Source organism: Ambystoma mexicanum, chromosome 7q (genome assembly GCF_040938575.1).
Source record: "Ambystoma mexicanum isolate Mex_15411 chromosome 7q, UKY_AmexF1_1, whole genome shotgun sequence".
Classification (NCBI taxonomy): Eukaryota; Metazoa; Chordata; class Amphibia; order Caudata; family Ambystomatidae; genus Ambystoma; species Ambystoma mexicanum.
Window position 1 is genome coordinate 701,758,280 of NC_090941.1, and position 27,068 is coordinate 701,785,347.

The window sequence follows — 27,068 nt, forward strand, 5'->3', positions numbered from 1 at the left end:
TACTGCCTAAATTGGTAGGGTTGGCAAGTATAGACAAGTTGATTTAGTTCCGGGAATCCCTTAACATGCATGAGGTTCCCATTTAATAGATATCATCCATCTGTGATGTAGGACGTGGTCATGCATGGGCCCCCTATGTCACAACATAAATGAGGCAATGGTCCTGGGAGGTCTGGCACTGGCAGAAGGTGAGGAGGTGGGTGTTGTTGCATGGGGAATGAATCTGGGAGGTATTGCTCTTCAGGGGGAGCAGAGGGAGGTGTGTCACTGGGAAGAAAGGCACTGGAGGTACAAGAGCTTGCCTTGCAAATCGTGCAACTGTTCATATAGAACTGGCAGATGTGTTGGTGGAGTGAGGCGCACAGGGGAAAGTGTATAACAGGAGGTGGTGCTTCAGGATATTCCGTGGTACGAATCCTCGTCCATGACATTGCAGAAGTGTGCTATTTCGAAGTGTAAAATATGAGGGTCTGGCTCCATGAAATCCTAATAAAAGTGTTATTTTATGTTTGTTGCAGGCTGACAATTATCAAGGGATCTTAAAGTAAATTCCTAGTACGGTTTTATAGGCCCCTCTGGTCATTCCCACGGTCTGTTTCTTTTAAGTCTTATCTTTTATTACTGGGCTGGCACAGACACAAGTGTGACATGGAGGCTGGTAATAATAGCGCCTTTGTCTGGCCAGTCAAAGCCTACTAGGGCTAGGTCATTAGCATTCTTAAGCCCCTCATTCTGTGTATACTCCACTCACATCCTAGATGTCCTCGCCCGCAATGGCTACAGAATTCTACAACAAAACCATCCAAACAAGATCAGCTGATGCCTCGCCATCATTCACAAAGCAGCTTGGCCATGCACCCAACTGACCGTCATCACCATTGGCTCTTTTGAAAACCTACCCTGCCACTTCCTGCTCTTCCCAACGAACACAGTCACTTTTCACCTCATCTACAGTAGAGCTGGGGGAGCCAGGGATTGCATGGGTAGGGCCGAGCCCAGGGCTGAGTCTGGGGGTCAGACCTGGCCCTAGGAGCCCACCACGGGCTGACCTCATGAAACCCCTCTCTCCCCCAGAAAATGTTTTTTAAAAATAAACACGCCCCTGGTGCCTTGTCAGCACCCGAGCTGCCATCAGGGCCAGATTTCTTTTTTTTCATATTTGGCCATTTCTTTACATTTTCCCAGCGCTGCACAGGCAAAATGGAAAAAAATGGGCAAATATGAAAAGGTAAAAAAATGTGATACTGGCTCGGGTGCCAACAAGGCACCTGGGCCGTGTTTTTTTTTCTTTTCATATTTTGTCATTTTATTTCCATTTAGCCTGCACATCGCCGGAATAAATAAATAAATTCCAAAACAAGGAAGATAGGGTGGGGAGTTGGGCCTGCTGCACACCAGCCTCCTGCACCCATTGACTCCCTGTTCTGCCCCCAGCCAATCATGTTGTCTGGGGGGCAGGACAGGAAGTCATGGATCGGAGGGTGGTGTGTGGGCAGGCCGTAGGATCAGCTGATTTAAAAAAAAACTTTTATTTTATTCTTGCCGATCGTGTGGGCACCCATGGTGGGGCTCGTAGCAAGCCTGTGGCATTGGGGGTACCGGCCCAAAATGAGGTTCGGGGTGGAGCCACTGTTTGAGCCTGGACCGGCCCGGGCCTCGTCCACCTCTGATCTACAAACTACCCAATCTACCTCCTCCCTATCAACATCAGACTTGCTCCATTGCTTGTACAGTTCTGGAAAGACCTCAAGACCTTCCTCTTCAATGAATGGCTCCCCCCAAACACATAGGTGCACACACCCTGCACTCCCCACCCTTCCCGACACTTGGTGATCTGCTCCCCACTGTCTCCTCCCCTGGTTGCTTGTAGAGCCCTTGCTGCCAATTGAACACCCTCACCCTCCCATTACATAGCTCTCAACCATTTGTTTTGCAAAGGCGGGTGAAATCACCCTATTTTGTTTCTGGCGGGTGAGATACCCATTGGAATGAATGGGCGTGCAGGAGGCTTGGCGGGTGAGTCAGCCCTTTGCAAGGCGGGCGACACCCGGCAAAAGCGGGTGAGTTGAGAGCTATGCCATTAGAGCCTTTTCTCTGATGTGTTCTTCCCCCTGATTGTAAGCACTTTGTTGCTTCCCGAAGCGAGGTCTGCCCTCAATAAGACATGTTTGAAATGGATGCCAGATACAAGGGGGAGTTTATCAAAAATAAAAAAATAAATGAGGTCGGGTTGCACTTCAGACAGTGCCACCACCAGGGGTGTGACGCTGGGTGTGGCTCAGAAAAATGAAAAGTTACAAAGAGAAATCCTAAATGAAAGTGAGACTGAACAAACGGCTGCTTATACTGGCATACGTTTTCCTCTCTGGCGCCTTGACGCCCCCTCGCACTTTTGGACGTCTCTCACCCTTTACCTACTAGTCACGGTCGTTGGTGCTGAGAGGCGGGGCAGGATGCGAGAATGGGATGGCCCTGTCCCGGCTCGGAGGTATCAGGAACAAGCCGTTTTTTGTTTCTCGCGAGAGCCCAGGCAGGCACTTCCGTGAAGATGGCAACAGCGGGCTGGAGAGTGCTGCTAGGTGGCCGCTGTGCCCGCGTGCTACAAGCTGGCATGAGGGCCACCAGGGGCCAAAGTTCCCTGGGGCAGAGGGCCCCCCTGGTGGGCGGCCTCCTACTGGGCGCTGGCCTGACCTGGTACAGCTTAGGGAGAGCTCGGATCAGGGAGAGTCTTGGGGACAGGAGTACGGTGTGGGCGCAGGTAAGCAACTGACAGCCTACAATATTCTGCCTCACAGCACTGCTCTATACCCTCACGGAACATCTCCAAATTATAATGTCACAGCACATAACCACGCCCTTTTAAAGTGTGTCCACGAGCAGTACATGAGTACACGCCCCCTCTTCTCCTACCAGTTCTTCACAGCACTGTCACAGAAAGAACTCCCCCCACCCCCGCCCCCTCCCCTGCACATAATCAAGGAACAAGATACGTACGGTACTGCAATGAACCGTCGTATCGCTGAACTGTACAGTACCCAACACGAATCGCTACCGGCAGCACACTTAGTGAAAGTAATCTGAAAGCAGGCACTATTACACTAGTTGCCAGCTCTTGACAGAAACAGTCGTGCTAGCTTCATGCACAGCAGAACTCTCGAGGACGCTTCAGTTTATCCCACTGCAGCTATTTATCTAAATGTGATTAAAAGTGCATCTATGGTTTACATACAAGTTTATACACTTAAAAATGCATAATATATTTTGTGCCCTTTAACTGCAAGGTTATGTCCAATGCTAGTAACAAGAAGAGAAAAGACACAGCTCTAAGCATTACCACTCACTATCAGCAACGCATAAACAACACTGTGTGCTTTTGCACAGGAAACTGCTCTCAGGCTTTGGGGAAAAGCAGCTCAGCATCATTCCCTACCATGAGTGCATCATTCCCTACCATGAGTGCATAATTGTGGAGCCAGCCTCCACATTTTGTGGGGCCTGGAGGACAGCTTGAAGAAGCGGGTTGTGAGTGGGGCAATGCTTGATCTTAAGTGTCTGCAGGCCCTCTATAAATAATGCTTTTGCACCCCTCACAAAAAGCAGTCCCGTTTCTCCCAACTGGGAACAATTGGGCGAATTAAGTGAAGCATATGGCCATGCTTGATAAGTTGTATGTTTGTGTGCTGGGATCAAACTGGACCCCTTTTTAAGGTGGTTAGAGGTCCCACCCTGAAGGTTAAGCATAGATCGATGCAGATTGTGCATTAACCCATTGGGCTGTGTACCCTCTCTCTCACCTGGAGACGAGGCTGAGTATCTATTTCACCTTCCCTTGGCCTGTTCAATCCCTCTTTCACCCCGATTCAGGGCATATTCAGTTTATTATGAAATGGATTCATATTCTTCATGAACTTCTTGAATGATTGGTTTTAGGGATATATTGGCTTTATATGAATTTTGTATAGGCATTATATGACTATATGTACAATAAGAATAAAGTAAATACTCAGATTTGCAAAGAGCTGCTAATTATCTGGAGGTATGAGCCTTCTAAAAGCTTAGTAGATAGTGTGTTGCTGCATGGTTCACATTGTCTGTGTTCAGTACTGAACCCCAACCCCTCTTTATGGGGGTCGGGGGTGTAAAATGTCAAGTTGCAAGATGCTAGCCAGATTTGTAGTCAATCGCCACCTCCATTCCATACATAGAGATAGCACGCCATTTCTTACTTGCAGAGAGTCAATTATCACTATCTAATGGCAACTGCAGATTTTGCACACTGGTCCGTTCATTGCATCTTTATTCCGATACAAATTTATCATAAAAGTAGCACAATAGCATCAATCACAAATTTAAAATAACCCATACTATAAGATCCATCAAAACTTCATAAAATGACATCAGGTCTCAGAAATCTGATTATTGCTAAAACTAAGATAACACATGTCAATAAATACATCAAGGCATCCTAAAGTAAATGTGGCATCATAAAGTGAATGTCTTCAAAGCGAAGATTTCGAGGTCACACAAAAAAGGCTTATGCACAGTGAGAACATTAAAACAGGATAATCTTTGGTTGAGCGACAGTCAAAGATATAATCCACAGCAATGGGTGGCCAAGACACCAGATTCTGAGTAACACTATGCAGCGCAAAAACTATAGCCATCAAGTGGCTAGGTTACGCTGCCTTCTTTGCCATGCCCACAAAAGATATTTAGAAGTGCAGAAGACAACAAAGATTCTGCTGCACAACAGCAAAGTGACATGGCTTCTGAAGTGGTTCTGACCTGCCTATCCTGCAGGAGAGGTGTTAGGAAACGTTTCTTGAGGTCTAGGTAAGTGGGGCTTATCAAAACAAAAGTGAATATCTCTCTGGCTGGTCTTTGCAGAACACAAACGCTGCAGAAACCCTTGCGATCCATTTGTTACAGACTAGCAAGTGGAATAGTACCAAATTGCAGCTTTCAATACACGGCTCTAGTGAACTTTGGGCTTATGAAATCAAGATATAACTCCTAGTCAGAAGACCATTTCAAGCCCCAGTATCGGAGTAGTGAGGGAGATTGGCTAACCCTGCTAAGGGTATCCTGCTCCATTTTCACCTTTTTATAGGCTTCCTTAATGGTCGCTTTACAATTACCACTCGTACTGCCTGGGTTAGTCCAAAACTCACTCAATCCTATGTCGTTCAGTTCTTGCTTAATGTGTATGAGCCAAGGCAAGGACTAGTCTCCCGTTTACGACATCAAGCCATTTAACACCTCTGTAACCAGTCAAATGATAAGTTCACATTCTCAACCTGTAGTAGTGTGTTAGCACTACAGTAAGATTCAACTTGCATCATACCTGTCTCTAGAAACACTGGGAGATATCGGGATGCCACAAGGTCTGGCACCCCAAATGGCCCCAGAGCTCTGCACCAAATGATTCTGCCCGCCTTGCTTGGGTTTTATAGGCCTCGAGGTATACTCAAATTGTGCCATTCCTGCACTCGTTTGCGAACCTTGCAAGTGATTTTGCACACTGATCATTAGCACACCCTTTCCAAGATGTACTGCTCTAGATTCCTAACATGAACTTCCCATTACCCAGGACTTATTGAGCTTCCACTAAAAAATATGCGTACAGCCAGTAAAATAACACTATATATACAATGTGGAAACTGTGAAGACTGATGCACTTTGTGTGTTTTGACAATACCAGTAGCATGACTTGGCTGTTATTGGAAATGTGAAATTTCGAATTGTATGGCCTGTCTCCAGTGGATATTCAATACGGCTGTTTTTGAGGGCACTCCCTGCCCCCACCACCTCGAGTATCACGCTGCCAGCACTGCGTCCCATTCATCACTGAAAGTGACTTTGCACCACAACTGCAAGTGGTCATTCACTGTTGGCATTTGTCACATCACAGCACATTCCTAAAACCATCACTTGCTTGGACTCTTGCTGGGCGCTATTGCACATTCTTCCCTTCCATCTTTGGCAAATTACACTACCACCAAAATTGGCAACTATTATGATGCATTACCAGCACATTAATGGCACGTGCTTGGTTCAATGCTGTACATGTTAAAGCAGTAACCAACAGGTGGGCTGTCATGTCTTCGACTAATGTTGCTTGTCTCTGAGGTGCTGCTGAAACCTTGGCCAATTTAGTGATCTTTTTTCTTCTATGTAATCTGTGCAGACCCTTTTCTAGGATGTTATGAAGGGCTTGGGCCATGGTGTCCTGCTGCGCAGACCCTTTTCTAGGATTTTATGATGGGCTTGGGCCATGGTGTCCTGCTGCGCAGACCTTTTTCTAGGATCTTGTGAAGGGCTTGGGCCATGGAGTCCTGTCTTCTTATTGTTACTATCAGCCAAAGATGTCAACAGTGCATTTCAATTTGGGTGTTTTTTTATATTCTGCCTTGAAAAGAAGAGCTACGTTTTGATGATTTACACCGTGTCATTGATTGACCGTGACATTATCTCTATGAAGTTCAATCTCTGTAATTAAGCTGTATGCCATACAATCACGTCTTTAGGGATAAAAGCAATGGTTTACTATCATGTTTTATGATTTTGTATGTATGTTTATGGATAAAACCACTTAACCAGATCTTACCAGCTTGGTCCCATCACTCAGTTCCACCGTATCCTTTTTTAGGTTATGGCTCATATGCAACGCAGAGGGCACTACCTGGCAGATCCAAAATGTATGGTATAGCGTGTTGCGAGCTGACATTATATTGGTGGATAAATGCAGTACTTTAATATGCCTGCCTCATCCACACTTCGAATGCTGATTTATTAGCAGCACGTGTGTCACTTCATGACTTGTGTTGTGCTTTTTAATTTTGGCTGCCCGCTAAATCCCTCTTCTTGCACAGAGTACCAGATGTTTTAGTTTCTCTGTTCTTTAAATTGGGAATGGCATACTTTGTTAGATGAGATATATGATAGTTTTTCTCTCACTTGGCCTTCCTCCTGCAAACTGGCCAGCATATATTTTGCTGCCTGTAAACGCATGCCTCTCAGTGACTGGGATTTGACCTATTCAGTGTTTTTGTTTTTACTTGTGTACAGAAGATATTTTCACCAGTTGACAGAGAAAAACATTCCCCAGCAAGCCGATATACCAGTTTATCAATTCAAATAGTATTGGACACGTTTGACCTTTATTGACAGGCAAATATATCCTTCCTTCATACACTAATGGCAAACATTGCTCTGGAAGCAAGGTAACATGTAATGTGTTATAGCAGACAAGGTCATGTCCAGAGAAGATGTGTATGTTTACCCATCTAATCTGAATATATGTAGTTGGATATGAATACATAATATATTTTCTTGACTAAAAAATATGCATATGGCTGGGTACTATGTAGAGTGGGTGGTGGTGTTGCACGCAAGTAACTGAGCAGGTTATATGGGTAACCATGCAGGTGATGTAGAATGTAGAAACCTTATGGGCGGTTTCCTCCACTGCTTGTCCTTCTAACTTCCCTTTCTATAGGCCGTGTGAGGAATCTTTCACCCGTATTAACAATAAGTGATGGTTGCAACAGAAATTGGTCAATTATTGTTAGCAAAGCAATCATTACTTGTTTACCTGGGACATCGAACATTTGAAACACCTCCTACACTTTGGCTCCCTCGGCCCTGGATGATGTTTTTTGGGGGGTTTCATCAAATAGTTCCAAAGTTATTGGCCTCTTAAAAAGTGCTCCTCCTACGTGCAGTTTAATTTGACCATAACTAGAGTGTTGCTGACTCAATTTGTGGAGGAATCTCATTTTGTTTGAAGAGTGGACACTATTAGCCACAAGCGCTGAATGGTTAGTAACCCTTTTGGCCTGCAGGAGCAACAACCACTGAAATGTTGTGCGGACCTATATTGCCAGATGCATGTTTAGGCACCATTGCTAACACTCTGGGTCTTTTTGGTTTTCGGTTCCTGAAATGACGACCTCTTCCGGATCTTAGAGCAGGCCCTTGTGATCTCACACATCGATACTGCAAATGCTAGCTGCTCACATGCCTCCCCTAAAAGGAGTCTACCATGCCACAGTATTCCTCCATTACAGGTGCCAGCAATTTGACAGAATCACTCTAATTCTACGCAAACAACACTGTCTTCCTCTCCAGCCCAGGATACTGTTCAAGACTGCATGTATTAACTATAAAGCAGTCGCGAATAGCACACCAGCATACTTGGCGGCTAAACTCCACATAACTGGTGGCCTATACTCCTCGAATTACAATTTGCTCGCAAAGCGGACCCACAAACATTTTCTTGTCACACACCTTCCCTCTGGAACTCCATCCCTGTATCAGCTAGGTATGCCCTGACAATTCTCCATTTCTGCAAAGCCCTCAAAACGTAGCCTTTGGAATAATACCTGACCAAGTATTAATCACGATTGCAGGGTTTCGAAATTGAGGGGAGCTGGGAGGTATTTAGCTCCTGCTTGTAACCTAGAAGAGCCTGGTTAGCTTGACACTAACTGTTACCAGGAGCTACGTTTTGCGCCCCAAGCCAACTGATGCTGAACAAGCATACCTATGTGGCATTAACTAAGTGCCTTTGGGACGATCCATAAACAAGCAACAGTACAGATCTATGACATTTAAAGAATAAGTTGTCAATAATAATGGGAAAAATGTTAAAAGGAAGTTCCCTCAGAAATTCTATTGGTCCAATCGACCAGGCATGTATTTATTGAGTGTACATCGATCGAAAGAAATAAATAAATTCCAATACATGTTATCTTACGTTTTTTCACATATACACATGCAAAACCGACGGGTCGGGTACTGCCATCTTATGCTAAACTGAGCAGTTGAGCCATCACCTTAAGTTCAAGTGCCCATGCAGCAGTAATTTAGATCACCCGCCCCTCAAGCTGACATAAATAGTCAAAACAATATGCTCCACCTATTCTCATGATGTTCGTGGACAGTGTAGCCAAACGTACCCTGTCATCACCTACGTCCCAATGTTACCTTACACAAAACCAGAAAGATCAACACACAGATCACATACAGTGCAAAAATTCTTTTTCCTCTCATTGCCACCCATCTCCTCCGACAACACACCTCTTTTTGCACTCTTTGGCTGATTTTCTACTGTGTGGTGAATTTGTCAGCCATGTTTACTTCCAAAATGGCGGCAGCCATTTGTTAATGTTATTTGACTTGATTGATGCTTTATTTCTAGAATTGTCAACTTCCATAAAAAAATTGCTGGTTGCCTTGATCCCTATATTTGCATTGTGTGCTCTGTGTGGTTAATTCTAATGTGCTTATGTTCCATCTCAGCGTTCGATCCATGAACATGGTGTTCTGTTAGTGGGAAGAAAGGACTCCTTTCACTTTGAAATGCAACACTTTTCGATCCGCAGGTATTGATACCATGAAAGCAAGCATGTTGCTTTGCATTAATGCCACTGCATGTGGACAAACTGGTGCCTGACGATTGTCAGAGAATATTGATATTACAAATGCGTTGTTGATGGCTATTGTCCAATTGTGGTTGAAAAGCTCACCCACGGGCAGATTGTCTCCCTGACAAACGCACATCTTCAGGACGTAGCTATGTAAATTTGGGAATGCAAAAATGTATTTTAGTCCCCATTTAAAAAAAAATATATACACAGTACATACATATGTTAAGAATATGTACACGTACAATGTCTAGTCTATGCATCAAATTGAACATTAATCCGGCACATCGTTAATCATCAAGCATACAGCACACATGCCAACTTTAGTCGCATAAATCGTATTTAAATCTATGCTTGCATTACTTGCTGATTTTCCATTGCCTCTATGTAAAGATGAGCAACCGTCTCGAACAACATATCTCAGTAATAAAAATTGAACTTTCTTATGTTCGATTTCATTATAGTGAATCTTTTAAATTCTTTGTGGATGTTCAACCCTTTTCGTCCTTCAAATTTTGAGTACGGGTGATTCAAGGCCAAATAAGAGACCCTTTATTGTGTGTTCTCAGCCTGCCAAAGGAAGGTTTCGTTTTCAGGAACAAATGCCACAAATTGAACAGTGTTGTGTTCGACTTACAATTGCAAGCGGTGCAGTGAAACTAATTAAACATTTCAACTCTTCCACATAACAAAATATTTACTTCCATTTTAACTGTCTCAAGGCGCCCTGTCCGACCCCCACTTTTGGCTACTTTAACACATGCTGCTAGGAGACCTGTGGAATGAGAACACCACACATTGCTATGTTTTAATGACCAGAACCAGTCGTGTGCCCTGGGCACGTATGTATTGTTTGTTAGAGATGCCTGGAAGGGAGGGCATCCTGCAGCAGTGGGGGTGGGTTGCAGATTTGTCTGCCCATACGGTTCAGATCAGGTTAAGTGGTGATTGCATTACTGTCGAGTTTTTACAAACGGGTGCCAGTGTTTCTTCAGAGTAAAGTCGAGCAACTCCATCACAACGAAATCTAACTGTATCGCGCTTGTACACATCCAAACCATCTCCTCACTTAAAACAAAAAAAAACAGAAATTGGATACACACCATAAAAACAGGCATTTCCACCTTGCACCACTACAACGACTTCTGAAGGTCTGTCCCATCTTTAACCCACTACGACTTCTGAAATTCTGTCTATCCGTGTATATCATTTCACCCTTGGGACTCTGCCACCTATTGCAACAATACCGAATGCACCTACTTCCCAACACCTGATAAGTATTGCTGTTGGCTAAATATGCTATTCGCTTCCCATCTTCAGTGCGGACCAAAAACGCACAAACTCATTTCTAAAATAATCTCGGACATGGAGAGATGGTTACAGCACAAAATACAGATGCATGGATATTGATGGATTAAAAGCGGTGGGTTATGTATATATAGAGATGGCACTGGTGGACTGTGAAAAAGGGAAAAGGGTCAATTGCCCACCAGGCTGGTTGGACTGTTGCTTCCCGGGCCACACGTGCCAAGTGCACAAAAAAAAGAGAAAATCCTTAAAATTCCAGCCTGCCTAGAATGATCTGAGTTTTGAAAGGCTTGCAGGCTTCTCTGTAGATCTAGTCCAGCAATCATCTTGATTTCAGCAATGTTGCAGGTGCGCCTGTGTGCCCTTCACAGTGAAATGGAAATGAGCATAGGCCACAGGCGCATTTTCATACTGCACATCAGCAAACTATGCATTTAAATTACATATTCTGTCACCCGGGATGTCAATGTGGTCTAACACTATGGCCCATAAACCTTTGGTCAATTGCAATCGCAATTCGCGGCTTCTTACCATGAATCCTACTTGCCAAGGAAGTTGGACTCTGTATCTTATAAGAGATTTTCCTGCTTTGTTTCTGTATGACTGCTTCTCCTCTGGTCTGGTGAGATTCTTGAGCACTTGTGAGTTCATTACAAAAGAGTTCAATAGCACCCTGAATAATAACCATGGATATTGCAAGCGTGGTAGTTTGTGGTACTCACTTTTGGGCACAGTTGAATAACATGCACAGAAGGATGTAACGTCAGGCATTACTTATTAGTAGAATAATACCATTACTGGTCACATTTTATGCACATAATAGTTAATATTGTGGGGAAAATGTAGGCATCACAGATGCCATCCTTTTTACCCCTTTCCATGACCCTTTCATAAAACATAAAGTTTTTTGACGGAAGGCACCTCTGGTTCCTTGAAAATGCATACATATCATAGGTCACTCTTTTTTTTTTTTTTTTTGGTATAACATTTTTTATTGTTTTGTGGACATAGACAAGTACAACAACAACAAAAAAAGGGGGTAGTTGACACTTGGTCACTACACATAGCCCTTTATACATTTAAACATTTAAAATCACAGGTATACATTTCTTCCTGGCATCTGATTTATGTTTGCATATATTGTGAAGTTGCTACGTCTTGAGTTTCTCAGGATCGTTCCGTGGGCTTATATCAGTTCACTGTTCGGCGCTCAGTGTCTCTTTATCTGTTCTTCGCTTGCCTTCAGTTGTCCTCCCATTTGTGCCATATCTTGGCCGCTTTTTCTGGGCATCCTCTTATGGTATATACTCTTGTCTCCATTGGAACACACATGTCCACGTCTGCTACCCATTTGGCGTACTGTGGCGGTGTGGGCGAGCCCCATAATTGGGCTATGTTTCTTTTTTGCGAGACTCGTAGTAGTGAGTTTTTCAAATCTGGATAGCTCTATATCCGCCTCTATTCCCAGTATCAGGAGTTTGGGGTCCATCGGTATTTCTCGGCCAAATACTGTTGATAGCCTATCACAGCATTGTTGCCAAAAGTCTTGTATCCGTGGGCACTCCCATAGGGTGTGGAAGAAGGTTCCCCTCGAGTGGCGACATCTCAAGCAGTTAGGGTCCATCGCCCTTCCCCACTGGTGTAGAGCCTCTCTAGGATAGTAAATCCTATGTAGGATCTTTAGCTGTACCAGCCTGATTCTGGCTGCAATTGCTGATTCCCGGGGGTACATAAGTGCCAATGTCCAGTCCTCTGCTTGTATTTGACCCACATCTCTTTCCCATTTCTCTTTAAGTCCTGTGAGTTCCTTCGTGGCAAACGAGTTGATGGCGTTGTACATTGTGGATGTTACTTTATGTCTGATTTGTTCCATCACTATGTTCCTCTCAATCGGGGTACATTCTGGCACATTTGGGAAATCTATTTCACTTGCAGTAAGTGCGTGCCTTATCTGTATGTAGTGGAATTGCTCCGTGATGGCAAGGTTAAATTCGTCTTTCAGGACTTGGAATGCCTTGATTTCGCCATCCTGTATCAGATCTTCTAGTGTTTGTATCCCCGCCTCTTCCCAGGCTACCCATTTGGGAATCTCTTTAAGTTCCGGGAGTTGTTTATTCCACCACAGGGGTTGTTTCAATGTGATCTTCCCCTCCCATCCCAGGTGTTTATGCACGTCCATCCAAATCTGCGTTCTCTGAGCCACCATTGTGGGTGTAGCTTGTCGGATTTTCTTTTGGTACAGGCTTTCTAGCGGGGTGACTCCTTGGTTTGTTTGGGCGTCTGCTCTGTTATGTGGTATCTTTGGATCCGCATGCAGACTATCATTCACCACCGACATTTGTTCAGCCCAGTAATACGTCTGCAGGTGTGGAAGTCCGATTCCTCCCTCCCACACTGAGCGCTGAAGGGTTCTGAGAGCAATTCGTCGGTGCCCCCCTCCCCAAAGCAGTTTCCTGAGTGCTTTGTCTATTTTGTGAAATTCTGTTTGGGGTATATATAGTGGTGCGTTCTGCAGGGCATATAAGAACCTGGGGAGGGCCAGCATCTTGAATAAAGCGGCTCTCCCAAGTAGGGTGAGCGGAAGGGCCGTCCAATGCTTGACGTCATTTACGAATCTGTCTCTTACTGGGTGGAGGTTTTTCCCTATATACTGTGTAAGGTCTGTTGAGATTTATATCCCCAGATATCGGAACTGTTCTTTCTCGATGATCTTAAATGGATTATTAGCTAAGGTCGCTGCATCAAGGCCTTTTATTGGAAAGAGCAGGGATTTATCATAGTTTACCTTCAGCCCGCTAAAGGCTCCATATGTATTTAGTATATTGGTTACGATGGGACAGGAGCTCGCTGGGTCACTAAGGTATATAAGGAGGTCATCTGCATATAGGGACACCTTGTCTTCCCAGTTCTGTGCCCAGTGGAACCCCTTCCAATCTAGGGACTCCCTCAGCATTATCGCCAGTGGTTCAATTGCAAGTGCAAACAGCATTGCCGAGAGGGGACATCCCTGCCTGGTACCCCTCCCAAGTTTTATGTTTCGTGAGGACCAGCCATTGACTCTGATTTCTGCTATCGGGGCATTGTATAGGAGTTTGAACCAGTTTGTGAATTGCTCTCCAAATCCCATTTTGCCCATAATGAGCCACAGGGCCTCCCAGTGGACCGAATCGAAGGCCTTCTCAAAGTCAATAGTAAGCAGTGCCAATGGGTCCTGTAGAGTGGTCGATCTTTCAATGGCGGAGTGGAGTCTGCGTATATTCATTCGCGTGGATCTTTGTGGCATGAAGCCACATTGGTCCGGGTGGACCAGGGAGGTTATCACTGTTTGTAATCTGTTGGCCAGTATTTTGGCTAATATTTTAGCTTCCGTGTTGATTAGAGAGATCGGGCGGTATGAGCTGCATGTATCTGGAGGTTTGCCTTTTTTGTGTATTACTACTATGCTGGCTTTTCTTAGGTCTGGTGGTAGGATGCCTTTCTCCTTTGCCTGTAGGAACATTTTGAGCATATGTGGTGCCACTTCTCCGGTGCCAATTTTCTTCCATATTTCTACTGGAAGGCCATTCGGCCCTGGGGTTTTTCCGTTCTGCAGCTGAGATTTGGCGGTTGTCAGTTCTTCTTCTGTTATTGCGGCTTCAAGATTCAGCCTCTGGGTTTCGTTTAGTGCTGGGATGGTCGCTGAGTCCAAAATGGTGGCGTCCAGCAGTCGTCCGTGGGGCATATAATTTTTCATAGTAGGTTGCAAAGGCTTCCGCTATGCCCGAGTCCGTTGAGGTCCATTCAGTGTTTGTGGTGTGTATCCGGCGCACTTGTAGGTGGCCCTCTTCTCTCTTTTCCAGCAATGCAAGCATCTTGCCGGCCTTATCTTCTGTTTCGTATATTTTGGCGCGTATGGTTCTGTGTGCTTGTTTTGCACATGTCAGCGCCACATTGTGTAGTTTCTTTTGTGCCATTTGTAAGGTAGTGTTATCTTCCATCGTTCCTGTGTTTATGAAGTTCGCCTCAGCTCGTTTCACCTCCGTTTCTGCAGCCTTCACTTCGCGCTGATGCGCTTTTTTGTGTGCTGTTGTCCAGCTTAGAATTTCACCTCTCAGAGTTGCCTTGTATGCTTCCCATACTATCTCTGCATCGTCCACTGTGTCTTGGTTCAGTTCGAAGTATGTTGCAGTTGATTCCTGAATTCTCTCCGTTAGTTCCGGGAATCCTAGGTAGTATGCGTTCATTCGCCACTTCGGTGGGGGCTGTGGTCTTTCTGTCTCGAGTAGCATCGTGAGTGGGGAGTGATCTGAGATCCCTCGGGGATGCAGGGACGCCTCTATCACTTTGTGTATGTTATCACCGGGGAGGAAAAAGTAGTCCAGTCTGGACATCGACGCATGTGCACCCGAGTGGAAAGAGAATTGCCTCTCTGCTGGGTGAAGGTCCCTCCATGCGTCTCTCAGGCCCAGTGCTGACGCAAAGGTAGCCAGCTTAGTTGGTAGTGCCGGGTTTCTGCCTCTTGTATGCGTACGATCCTCACTAATGTTCATGACCTCATTGAAGTCTCCGCCGATCACCAGTGTATCCGTCGGGTTGTTTACTATTATTGGTGTAATCTCCTCGATTAAGGCTGCCATGAGTGTTGGGGGTGAATAGATTGCAAATATGGTTATGGTTTAGTTCCAGAGTGTACCTTACATGAAAACAAATCTGCCTCCAGGGTCTTGGATTACTTTCGTTATATCTATCGGCACTCCTCTCGAGCCCATGGAGAACCCTGCGTGAATTGCTTTCTTGTACTTTGTTCTCTTGAAGAATTGGCAGTTTGTGCCTGCCAGATGCGTTTCTGTGAGCAAATCTATATCTGGATCTTGCCGATTTACATATTGCATTACTAGTCTTCTCTTTATACTGTTTCCTAGGCCGTTCACATTCCATGTCATGAAGGCTAGTTTTCTTGCGTTATTTCTTGTTGTCGCCATTGCTCCTTGGGTTTGGTGCTATTTGCAGATGTGCTTCCTTTGCGATCCTCATGTTTGCTGTGATTGTTGTAGCCCTGTTGTGCCAAGTGTCCGGTGTATACCTGTGTAACTTCCAACGCCCCCTCCCCATACTCCGTCCCCAACTGAAGCATCTGTCGCCCATTGAATAAAATGTTTAACTGATCAAACTAATTTTAGTGCGTAGTGTTCTTCGGTATTGGAATACCTCGGTGTGCACTTGCTGCTTTGGGGGAGTGTGTCTTGCTGGTCTGCGGGCCACCAGCATTCATTTATCGGCTACAGTTTATATCAGGCTAGGATCATTTAGCTTCATGCCGTGTCTGTTACCGTTATTCATCCTTCTTCACGTTCAGTCGTCTTCTTCTTGTGGTATCACATCCATTTCTTGATGTTGTGGTCTTTCTGGTGGTCTATTTGGTTGTAGCCTATTTCTTTTTGATTCATGACGTTTGCGTGGATTCCAGTCTCCTTTCAGATTTCTCTCTGCCCAGGTCCATGCCTCTTCGGGGTCAGTGAAGTGTATGGTCGTACCATTGTGGTATATTTTCAGTTGAGCTGGGAACAGGAGACCATATTTCACGTTCAGTGTTTGAAGGCGCTTTTTGAGAGGGTCAAAGGATTGCCTCATTTTCTGCACTACCCTAGTGAAGTCTGGGAAGAAGCCAATCCTGGAGCCGTTGTATGTTATTTCACCCTTTGCCCTGGCCATTTGTAGTATTGCATCCTGGTCTCTGTAATTGAGGATCTTTGCTATTACAGTCCTCGGTTGTCCCCCAGGTAGTGGTCTCCCCGTCGGAACTCGGTGTGCCCTTTCTATTGAGAACAGTTTCGACAGGGTTTTGGGTTCAAACAGGTCAGCAAGCCATTGTTCCAGGAAGAGTTCAATGCTTCCCCCCTCAGTCTTTTCAGGCAGGCCAAGAATGCGAATGTTGTTCCTCCTTGATCTGCCCTCGCCTTCCTCCACTCTGCTCTCTAGTACCTTTTATTCGTTCTAGCGCCCTGTTCATTTGCTGACCCATGCCTCTCAATTCATCTTCTGCAACCGATATGCGGGACTCAGCCTCTCCGGTGCGGGATGAGAGCTTCTGGAGATCGTGGCGCAGTAGGGAGACTTCTGTGGAGATGCCGTCCATTTTGACCTCCATAGAGGTACGCGAATTGGAGATGGCGTTCATCACATCCCTTAGAGATAGGTTTTCTTCAGGAGTTTGTGCGTCAGCAGATCTGCCCGGTTCCATCAGTGGAGGCATGGTGGCGGTTGTGTATTGTTCCATCGTGCTTTGATTAGCCGCTTTTTTGGTTGTCAGCCTATCCCTGCCCATTTCAGTTTTGGCTGATGACTTGCTGTCGCCGAGTAAAGAGTGGTCTTCGGCGATTTGGCACAACTCGCAGGACAGATTGTGCTGTGTCTCTCTTGTTTGTTGGTCAGTATCCAAAGCGTGCTGCGCATCTATGTGTCTCTTTGTTATGTGGGAATATCTCCTTATTATGCTTTGTAGGTCTTGCCTTCCCTTTTCTCCCCTCTTCTGGTCATAGGGGCTGTCATGGCGCGTGCTTCGCTTGATGGCGCAGCTCAGGGAGGTCCCGTTTGACTGTGTCTTATATGTCCTTCGGTCTACTTGGGTTCCCCCAGATTGCCCCTTATTGTATTGGCAGTTCGCAGTGGGGTGCTTGTCTATGGTATGTAACTTGTATTTCACAGTTGTTTCCTGTGCCCCTTCCTCATTGTCACCGTTCCTGTTTGGCCAACGTTATAGGGTGTGTGGGGGAGGTTGGGGGTTCTTTTTCCCCTCTCGCGTAATAAGGTATCTTTATTTCAGTGTTCTGCCGCTATCTCCCCGCCGCCCTCTCTCCTTACCGGCTTGTTGCTGCAGACTGTTAGCGGGCGCTCAACGATATACGGAGCGCCCGCGGGCTACGGTTTTGGGGAGGGAGGCTGCGTTCCGGATTCCGTCGTCCTCTCTCGTCACCAGTCGCTGAGCCGGGGATTAGGAATAGCCGCTCGCCTTCTCTGTAGGGCACCGGGTCCCGGGTCGGGTCTCTGCCTTCTTTGCAGCGGGAGAATGGGCTCCGGATTCGTCGTCCTCTTCAGTCACCAGTCGTCAAGCAGGGGATTAGGGCACAACCGCTCGTCTTCACTGCGGGGCCACCTGTCGGTCGCCTCCGCTGTGGCGGTGCGTTATATCCTCAACCTTTCTGGGCTTCCCAGCACTCCAGCGCCGTTCGTTTCCGAGGGCGCTAGTCCGTTGTGTCAGCTCCTCTCACTCGGCGCGTAGCGGCCATCTTGAATTCATTCCAGCGCCGGTTACGGAAATCTTCTCTCGTGGATTTCTCGGAATCCAGTCAGCGGAATGCTTCCTAATTGCAGCCGATTGTAGCAACGGGTGTCTGCTTCTGTTCGATGTGACTGTTCGCCGCTGTGCTAACGTTTTTCTGCAGGATTTTGCTGGCGGCCCGGGAGCTCACACGGATCACGTCTCCATGTTGAGCCCGCTGGCCATGCCCCCCCATCATAGGTCACTCTTAATGCTTCTCCATCCCCATTTATGTGCAGACCTCATATCTACAATAACCAAGTACCTGACCACAACTTCTTGTCGTGTCTTGTGAGGAGGCATGGAAAATAGATGTGAACTACCATGTAGATGTGAACCAGGGCAATGGAAGGGGGTGAGTTACAAGCAATTTGTCAATGAGCAATGTGGGCAAAGGAAAGGGGTTGCGTGTCGGGTTAGAGAAGGGAATTGAATAAATGGATGACTCTAAAGGGTAACCTAGGTATGAAAGTTAATTGTAAGGAAGCAGAGGATGAAGGGGCATCAATTATGTGGTGCAATGGAAGAACCCCATAGTGTTATGTGTATGGAAAATAGGGTAAATGAGACGAGCAGTATACAATCATGAAAAGTAGGTCATTAGTTTGATTGGCCGTTGCAAATTACCTATGCCTAATTTGCAAGCCAATGCATCTCCTTGTGGAACTGGCTGGACTCCTAAGTGATGCATACTTGCATTAAGAACATGTGTTTCAATTAAGACTTGTCTTGATGGAATGTGAGAGCGAATTAATGGTCTTCAAACTTTACAATTAAATGCATATATGTTGTGTGCTAAAATCCATACATTGTCAGCCTATTTGCTCAGCGTTGTGCACGCTCAAAACATAATCCACTGTTCAAGTCTCAAATAAAGGGGGTGCACTCATTAACATACACATTGTATGCTGTTTCACCATATATTAGCATATGAAGGTGCACTCTGAAAAAAACAGAGGGTGTCCTGAAAACAGCAGGGCTACTTCATCCACACTTGTGTCCCCTCAACTTCAGTCCTGTCACAATGCTTGATTACTATGAACCACACAATTAATAGTTCTTTTCCTGTCAATCCATGTTCTGTAACAATTTAATATTACACCTGGCATCTGTTTTACTGTAGAAATTCACCTTTGCCAATGCATTCCTTTCTATCGATGTTCTAATTATCGTAATCAACATTTTACCATGACCTTTTACAATAAAAAAAGTGTATAGAATATTAATCATAAAATACTTTTCCATGATTTTTCGCTAAAGGCACATTGAAATCAAATTCTCATATTATTATAATATCAATCAATGATATTGAGGGGGGAAAATATAGAAAAGGACAAGTAAAACAGAACTATTAATGCAAGGTTACATCGCAAACAATAATTAAATAAAAATAAATGATTCAACAATTACATTTCAAGTGTTTTAAAATGACATTTTGTGTGTGATCAATACAGTTTCCAAACATTAGACAAACTATTGAAATTTTGCTTTGGGTAAAATTGCTAACACCGCAACACATCATTTAAATTGTGAAGTCAACCTTTCAACAAGTTTAAGTTGCCTCGAGTAAAACGACGGGAAGCGACGGACTCCCCTTGGAGTTCTATAAAACATATCAGGCAGTTCTGACTCCAATGTTGCTCGAGGTGTTTAGAGAGGCATACACTAAAGGGGTGTTACGAGAGTCCATGAGGGCAACCCTGCTCATACCAATTCCCAAACCGGGGAAACCAATGGACGAATGCGACTCTTACCGCCCACTGCCAATGCTGAATTACGATGTTAAGATCCTGACTACAATACTAGCTAAGTGCCTGAGTAGGGTAATGGGGGGCCTAATCTACAGTGACCAAAATGGTTTTATCCCAGGGCGCAGCACTGCGTTGAACCTACTCAGACTGCAACACATCCTTGCACAAACAGCGGGATCCCAAGAAGAATATGCTATACTTTCCCCAGATGCAACAAAAGCGTTCGACTCAATATATTGGGAGTGGCTGGTAGCGACACTAAAAGGATTCGGGGAGCGATTTATTAAATGGGTACAAATACTGTACATGGACCCAATAGCTAGAGTAAAAACTAGGAGGTTGGTGTCATCAATCTGGGACATAAAGAGGGGGCCTAGACGGGGTTGTCCGCTGTCCCCAATGCTATATGTGCTGGGCCTAGAGCCAATAGCAATATACCTCAGCAAGCAATACCTAGATGCTGGATGCTGGCATCTGGGTTGGAGGAGTGGGACACTTGCTATCGCTCTATGCGGACAACGTGTTACCATGCGTGAGAGATCTGCACCTAAATGTCCCAGTGATCTTAGAAATATTGGATAATTATGCTAGAGTGTCGGGAGTCAGTTTCAGCAGAACCAAATCTTGCATATTCCCCGATAGCGGTGCTGAGGGGAGGAATGTCGGTGAACTACCAGTGGTGGGACACAGTTGGGAGTTGGACTTGTTTAAGTACCTGGGGGTAAACATAAGACGTACACCCGAACAGGTGCATGAACATAACACGGCAAAGGTGATGAAGGGTTTGAGGAAATCCGTGAAATTCTGGTCTAAGCTGCCGCTATCACTGTTGGGTAGGGTAGCCATCACCAAAATGATTATCCTACTGAGATTTCTATAGTACTTCAACAATGTGCACTGCTATTTTAAGGTGTCCATTTTCCGATCACTGGAAGTGCTGTTCCGAGAATTCCTGTGGGGTGCAGCCCGCCACAGACTCTCGCTCGCAACGCTATACCTATCATATGACAAAGGAGGGGTGAAATTGCCTAACCTTGAAAGGTATTATTTAGCGGCCCAACACAGTCACGTAATTAAATGGTTGGCAGACGAGTCCACCTCAGAAACTGAACTATTGCAACAATTGGTGGCTCCCATTAAGCTAAAAGAAATACTGTGGGTAACGCAGGGTGGACTGGAACACACCCCATCAGTGGTGGTATTGTGAAGGAAGGTATGGAGGAGAGCACAGGCCTTGCTGAAACTTGTAAACCTCTACTCACTAGAGGTGCTGATAGCAGCAGACACATGCAAAGGTAGCACAGACATGGCAGTGGTGAGAAGATGGGAGGGATGGGGAATATAGATAAGGGGTGATGCATAAAACACGGGGTCTTCAGGGAGTTTGACTCAATGCAGGAAAGAGAGAAGGTGACGGGCGGGCAGTTTCTTTGGAGTCTGGAGGGTTGGCCAGAGGAACCACCAGCTGACCCTGATGTATAACCTGAATGATGGCTGGCAGTCAGTATCCAGGCTGTATAGTATGTTAATAGATGCACCCAACCCCAAGGGCATATCATTGAAAGAGCAATGGGAGAAAGACTTGGGCACAGATATAACAGAGAAGGAATGGGAGAGAATACTGGGATTCCCCAACGCAGTATCAGGAAACCATTGTTTCAAGCTAATACAACTGAACGTGTTGCACCGCACATATATGACCCCGCACAGGATAGCCACGTTTAATAAGGATGCAAGTCCACAATGCCCATGGTGCAGGGATGGGGAAGCTGATCCTAATGCACATGTTTTTGGGGTGTGTGCGGGGGTTTTGGGCACGCATAGAGCAAGCCTGCAGGGAGGCTGGGATAGCAAGGTATGAGTGGTCACCGAAGGAATGCCTGCTTGGTGCATACCCCAGAATCAGCAAATACAAACACGTGGTCAAGTTTATGGATATGGCTTGCATATTGGCCAAGAGAACCATTGCCATGGCCTGGAAAACTGCTGGGGGGGAGGGGGCACAATACGTAAAATGGTGCAGGGAGTTTGAACGGTGGGCAGAGGCAGAGACCAAGGTGTGGATGGAAGGGGCTAGCAGGTCGGAGCCGACAGCAACGATGGGTGTGTGGCCTGGAAGGCGCTGGTCTGGGACATGTTCCACCCATCCGATGACAAACCCCCCTGAACATCCCAATCAAGGCAAGAGACGCTCACTTATTGACCGGGCGGTCGCCCTAACGCATTTAGCAGATAATGACCATCCTGGTGGGAAGGAAGAATTGGGCCCCGGACATTGAAGCGCTCGCTCCAACTGATAAGCAAGGAGTAAGGCACGTGCAGGAAGTTGTTTGTTTGTTGTTATTAAACACACGGATGCAAGTGCATGACGCGAATTGAAGACGAAACATTGAAATGCATGGTTGTACTTATATAAATGCCAATAAAAACATGTTAAAATAAAATTCAACAAGTTTTTAAGTTTTGGAGCACCAATCATTGCGGCAATGTTCTCTGGCATAGACTCGGCCCTAGGATTATATTCTTGTGCCTTCTGTGCGTATGCATGGCCAGCACAGTCAATGACAGATCTTTAATGAATTCAAGGTCCATCTGCTGTTATATTGGCTTTCGCCACACACTATTTGCTTTTTTTTGTAAACACCATGTTGTAATGAAACATCCCCAAAGTTCCTGCAGTTTTGGCTTGTTCCCTACCAACGTTCTCATTGTGTGCAACTACATCCAGTAATTTTCAGGCCTCTGTACCGTCTATGCCGAAATGCAACCTTTTAGGCCTGGACTTCAGGCACATATTATGGAACGCCTCCAAATCTCCATTGTGGCAGAATTCTGTGAGTCCCTTCATGTCTCTTGAAAGCGTTTTGTCGTACACAAAATTCCAGAGTGCTATATGATTCTTAGGCTCCTTCTCCTTACGCGAAGGTCCGTGTACACGTGTGTGGAAATGTTCATTTTCTACCAGAAAGTGTATGTTTGAACAATGGTGCCGCATTGAACGCCACTTTTCAAGAACAATGTCTTCATATCCCTTAGCAGCAGCTGTTTTTTTTTTTTTTTTTTTTTTTTAGAACTTGATTTTACGATGTGCCATATGTCAAATTGAGTCTTTATGTGTAAGAACTGCTCTTGCATGGCATTTGATATTCCAATGTGCTTGTCAGTTCTTTATGCATTCCCCTTGATTGAAGAAGTTCAGTGGATTTAATGAAACCATATTACTTCATGGTAACGGAGCATGCACATTCAGACACTTTCACAATGACTGAACTCGCTATTTGTTTTGCTTTCCATGTCTTGGAAGTGGTAAGTGTGGTATTTGGCAGGAAAAAACAAGACCTGTCATAATGTTCATCACCAGCACGCCTGAGCATTTTACCCGTGAGAGCATTGCCCATTTATATCTGTTTGAGATTCCATGCCTGGCTAATATCGGGGATCAAGAAATATCTCTGATATTTGTAGTATGTGGTTTTAGCAAGGAACTCGAGCCTCACACATTTACAGAAACCTGAAATTTTACTGAACGTTGATCCACTAAACAACAAAGCAGATGGAAAAGTGCCTCCTGGAAATTAACTTTCTAAGGATAGGTTGAGCGGACCATAAAAATGTGTTGTTGGTGGACACAGCTACCCTTGATCTTCAGGTTGGTTCCTTTCACTACACAAATTAACTTTACCAATGGCTCCCCACAAATCCTCCTATGTAATTTATGATCACATTTAATTATTTTGTTAATCTCTAGCAGGCAGCAGTTGAATGCAAAGTATTTTGGCTCACTTAATAGCCAATCCTCCTGCAGTACAGTGGTTTGTGATTTGTTGGTGTTGGAAAAGTCCTCCACATTAGGAAGAGTGAAGTCCGGATCATTAACGCATTCGTTGATCAATTCTGAAGATGCTTCAGTTATTTCAGTGTGTTATATTTCTGGATTTTCAGCATGTATTGGGGAATGGGGAACATTGAGTCTTTCTTTGACATTGTTTAGAGGGTGTAGATTGTGTGAGCAGGTCTGCAAGTAATTCTGAAACCTCTTCTGTGTTGTCTGTCTCTTCTGGGGGACATTGTGTGCTTTAACAGTGATCCATGGTTACTTTCCATGGGTCATTGGTGATGTTTAGTTCAAATTCTGCAAGTGGACATCTGTATTACAACTCTTAATCTTGAGACGAACATGCTGAGCCTCAAAATTGAGTTGCTCCCAAATGAAATTGGATTAGCAAGCAACATCATTAGATTGTGGTGTGGTCTGAGTCTTTCTGCTCCTATTCTTCCTAGGCTTCCAATTGATTTTTTTTAAACATGCTTAATTTATAGGACACTTACAGAATATATGACTTTCATGCTCAAAATGTAATATCAATTACATGCTAAACAACCCCTTTAAAAAAAATTGAAACCTGTTTATTTACCCTTGTTTTCCCAGTGTGCATTGGTACAGTCAAACTTGATTTGCCAACAACATCACCCAGCTTAAAAAGCTAATTTTGAAAATGTAGAAACCAAGCATTTTACTCTTCCATTTCAAGATAACCATTAACAATTACAAAGAGAACATCACTTCTGTATGAAAAACAATTCTCACATAATACAAATTACATGAAGAGAAAAATGGATGATAACTGATCTACAATATCATATGTATACCTCGGGTCCATGTGTCTCTTCACTCTCAACTGCTTCAGTAGTACATTCCTTGTACATTATAAATTCTCAAAAATAGTTAATAATTAAACCACTTAATGTTAAAATCTTTGATCTCAAAAAGTACATCTTGAGAATTTCGTTTTTATGATTGTCGACTTTACAACATATGTTATACATTGAAAACAGAGATGGTAAATCACTGGAAGAAATGGTTTAGTGAGAACCTATTAAAAATGTAAGGTTTTTATAAAAGATGAAGTCAAACTGTAGATGTAACATTTAAAAAAAAGATATTTGAAATTATACCTTGTGAGCTTCCAAGATGTTACAGGGAATTGTTGTGCGATCATCCTGCAAAACAAAGTGAATCAATTGTTGCTGCTGAAAGTATGAGGTGTTATGTTTCTTTTGTACCTATTGCGCTTTAGGTAGGCAGCAACAGTTTATTAACACACAGACCATTGAGAGTGAAGGATTCCATGTAATTCTTTTACAATCTAAGTTTTTGTGATGGATTATTGTACATGTTGCATGTGTGTGGGTGACACAACAAGGTTGTTACCTGAATGCTTTGCTATTTGTCAATTAGTATACATTCTAAATAAATGATCATGTCTTATAAATTTTAAGCCAAATATTATTAATGTCATTCAATACATTCTCAAGTCTTATACCTCATCCTCCTGACCGGTTGCAATAGAAATAGTACGTTGTTGATGTGCCTGTATCCCACAATAATTCTTGTTACAATAGTGATGTAAGAGAAATATAGCAAGAAAATATAATGAAGAACTTAGTTGATATTCTGATTCAATCCTACATGCCAGTTTATATCAATCGCCAATATTAAAAATAACAATGATCACATGTTTAAATTTGAACTTGACCTTGTACAAGAATAATTACTTGAAAGTGGTGTGAGGTTGATGTTGATTCTGGAACATTTGTCGAAGTTGAATCTTGGTCCTTTTTTCAATGTAAATATTAAGTGTTCAACAGAAAACGTACATTAGTATTACAATTTAGACCATTTCATACACTCTAAAATAAGTTTACATGTATGTCAGTTGGCCTCACCGTTTGGATATTTGACGTGTCTGTTTTCTTTGTGGTAATGGTCTGTACTTCCATCAGTGTGGTCTACGTTAAAGACAGACCTGTTAATCACCACATTTGCCAAAATAACCACATTCAAGAGGACGCGATTAAAGTTTTAAGATAGGCTCCCATTGCAGTGAACTATTTGTGTATCCCTAAAATAGGGATACATAAAGGAGTCTAAAGTGTAAAAACTACTGTACATTGTGTCGCAATGGAAAATTGTATACTAAAATATTGATACATTAGTCCCAAAAATATGTTCTTTTTGACACACAATTTCAATAGATTGTGTGATTATTTAGACGACATATGTATACATACCAATTGCCTACATATGAACATATATAAATATTTCAACGTTCACTACTCACCTGAGGTCGGCATGTGCAGAAATATAGTTGGAACTGCATTGTGAAGTAATTTGCAAAGGAGTCCGGGGCGATGCTTTTTAGTGTACTTTGATGGTTTGTACATGCATACAGAAGTGCATTCTGCAGACGCAGACTTGATTGCCCCTCAAGTCCTCCAAGACATTATTGGCAGTCTCGGACACTGGAAATCGACAGTTCAACAACCATGGTTTTAGCATCACATCCTTTAGGAAAACATGCATCATTATACCAGGAGTTTTGACATGGCTGATATCAGGGCAACCATATACTATAGATGAAGGCATTGTTTGATTGCACAGAAGATCTGTTAAAAACTTATAAATAATTATTACAATTGATTATTAGTGCGTAATTCAAACATCACATAACTTTGAAAGGAAACTTTATTTAGACTTTGAAGAATGCCTTGATATTTGGCCTAAACATCACAGCGCTCAAATTAGTCAGAAATCCTTGGACTACCACAAGAAGAAACGTAGCGCTGGAAGGCCCCCCTAGTGATGTTCCCTTGTGCCCCCACCATTCTCGCACACAGGTGTTGCCTGTTTTGCTTGATTCTTCTACCCTGCTCCCCCCTTCCCCCACCCCCTCCAGCCTACTTCTGCAGGAGTCTGTCCTGATACATTCTGGTTTCACCATCACCATCACCGTCTTGTGGCCAATGCTGGATTTTACTTTTATGGACTTCATTCATTCATGGTGTGTCACCCTTTCTCAACTCTCATGCTGGACTTCTTTTGCACTAATGGTGGCCCTGAATCATGCTGTTCCCATCTTCATCTTGTATCCTGGCTTGCAACATTTTGTGTTACTAATGACATCTGCAATTGTATTCACTCTCCCCTCTTGCTTCTCCACTTTGACTGCTTACTCTCTGTTATCTCCTCCCTTTCTCTCTTTTCCTATCTCCTCCCCTTACTTTCTTCTATGCACCTACTCTATCAGAATTGTCCCTGGACCTAGTATTAGTATGATAGCAACCGGGTCTGTCTCCTCCCCCAACCCCCATCCCCCTTACTTGCTTATTCCCCCCCTTCCACTCCCACAGCAGTATCTGAAATGTTGTCAGGCCTAGTAGGGTAGTCGCCTGTCTGTTTCCATTTTCCTTTCTGCTCTATGCCCCCCCCCCTCCTTATCTATG

General features: G+C 44.2%; 1 protein-coding gene across 2 annotated transcripts in view; it reads left to right on the top strand.

Annotated features, from left to right (window-relative positions):
- The first annotated feature begins 2,505 nt into the window (after positions 1–2,505).
- MICU2 (mitochondrial calcium uptake 2) overlaps positions 2,506–27,068 on the top strand; it is a 1,758,017-nt gene continuing 1,733,454 nt past the window's right edge. Inside the window, exon 1 of one of the 2 annotated variants that reach the window (XM_069640674.1) lies at positions 2,506–2,758. In XM_069640674.1, coding sequence (XP_069496775.1) covers positions 2,549–2,758 — 210 coding nt within the window. In that variant the 5' untranslated portion in view covers positions 2,506–2,548. The remainder of the gene's footprint in view (positions 2,759–27,068) is intronic. The other variant, XM_069640673.1, reaches the window with a different exon arrangement.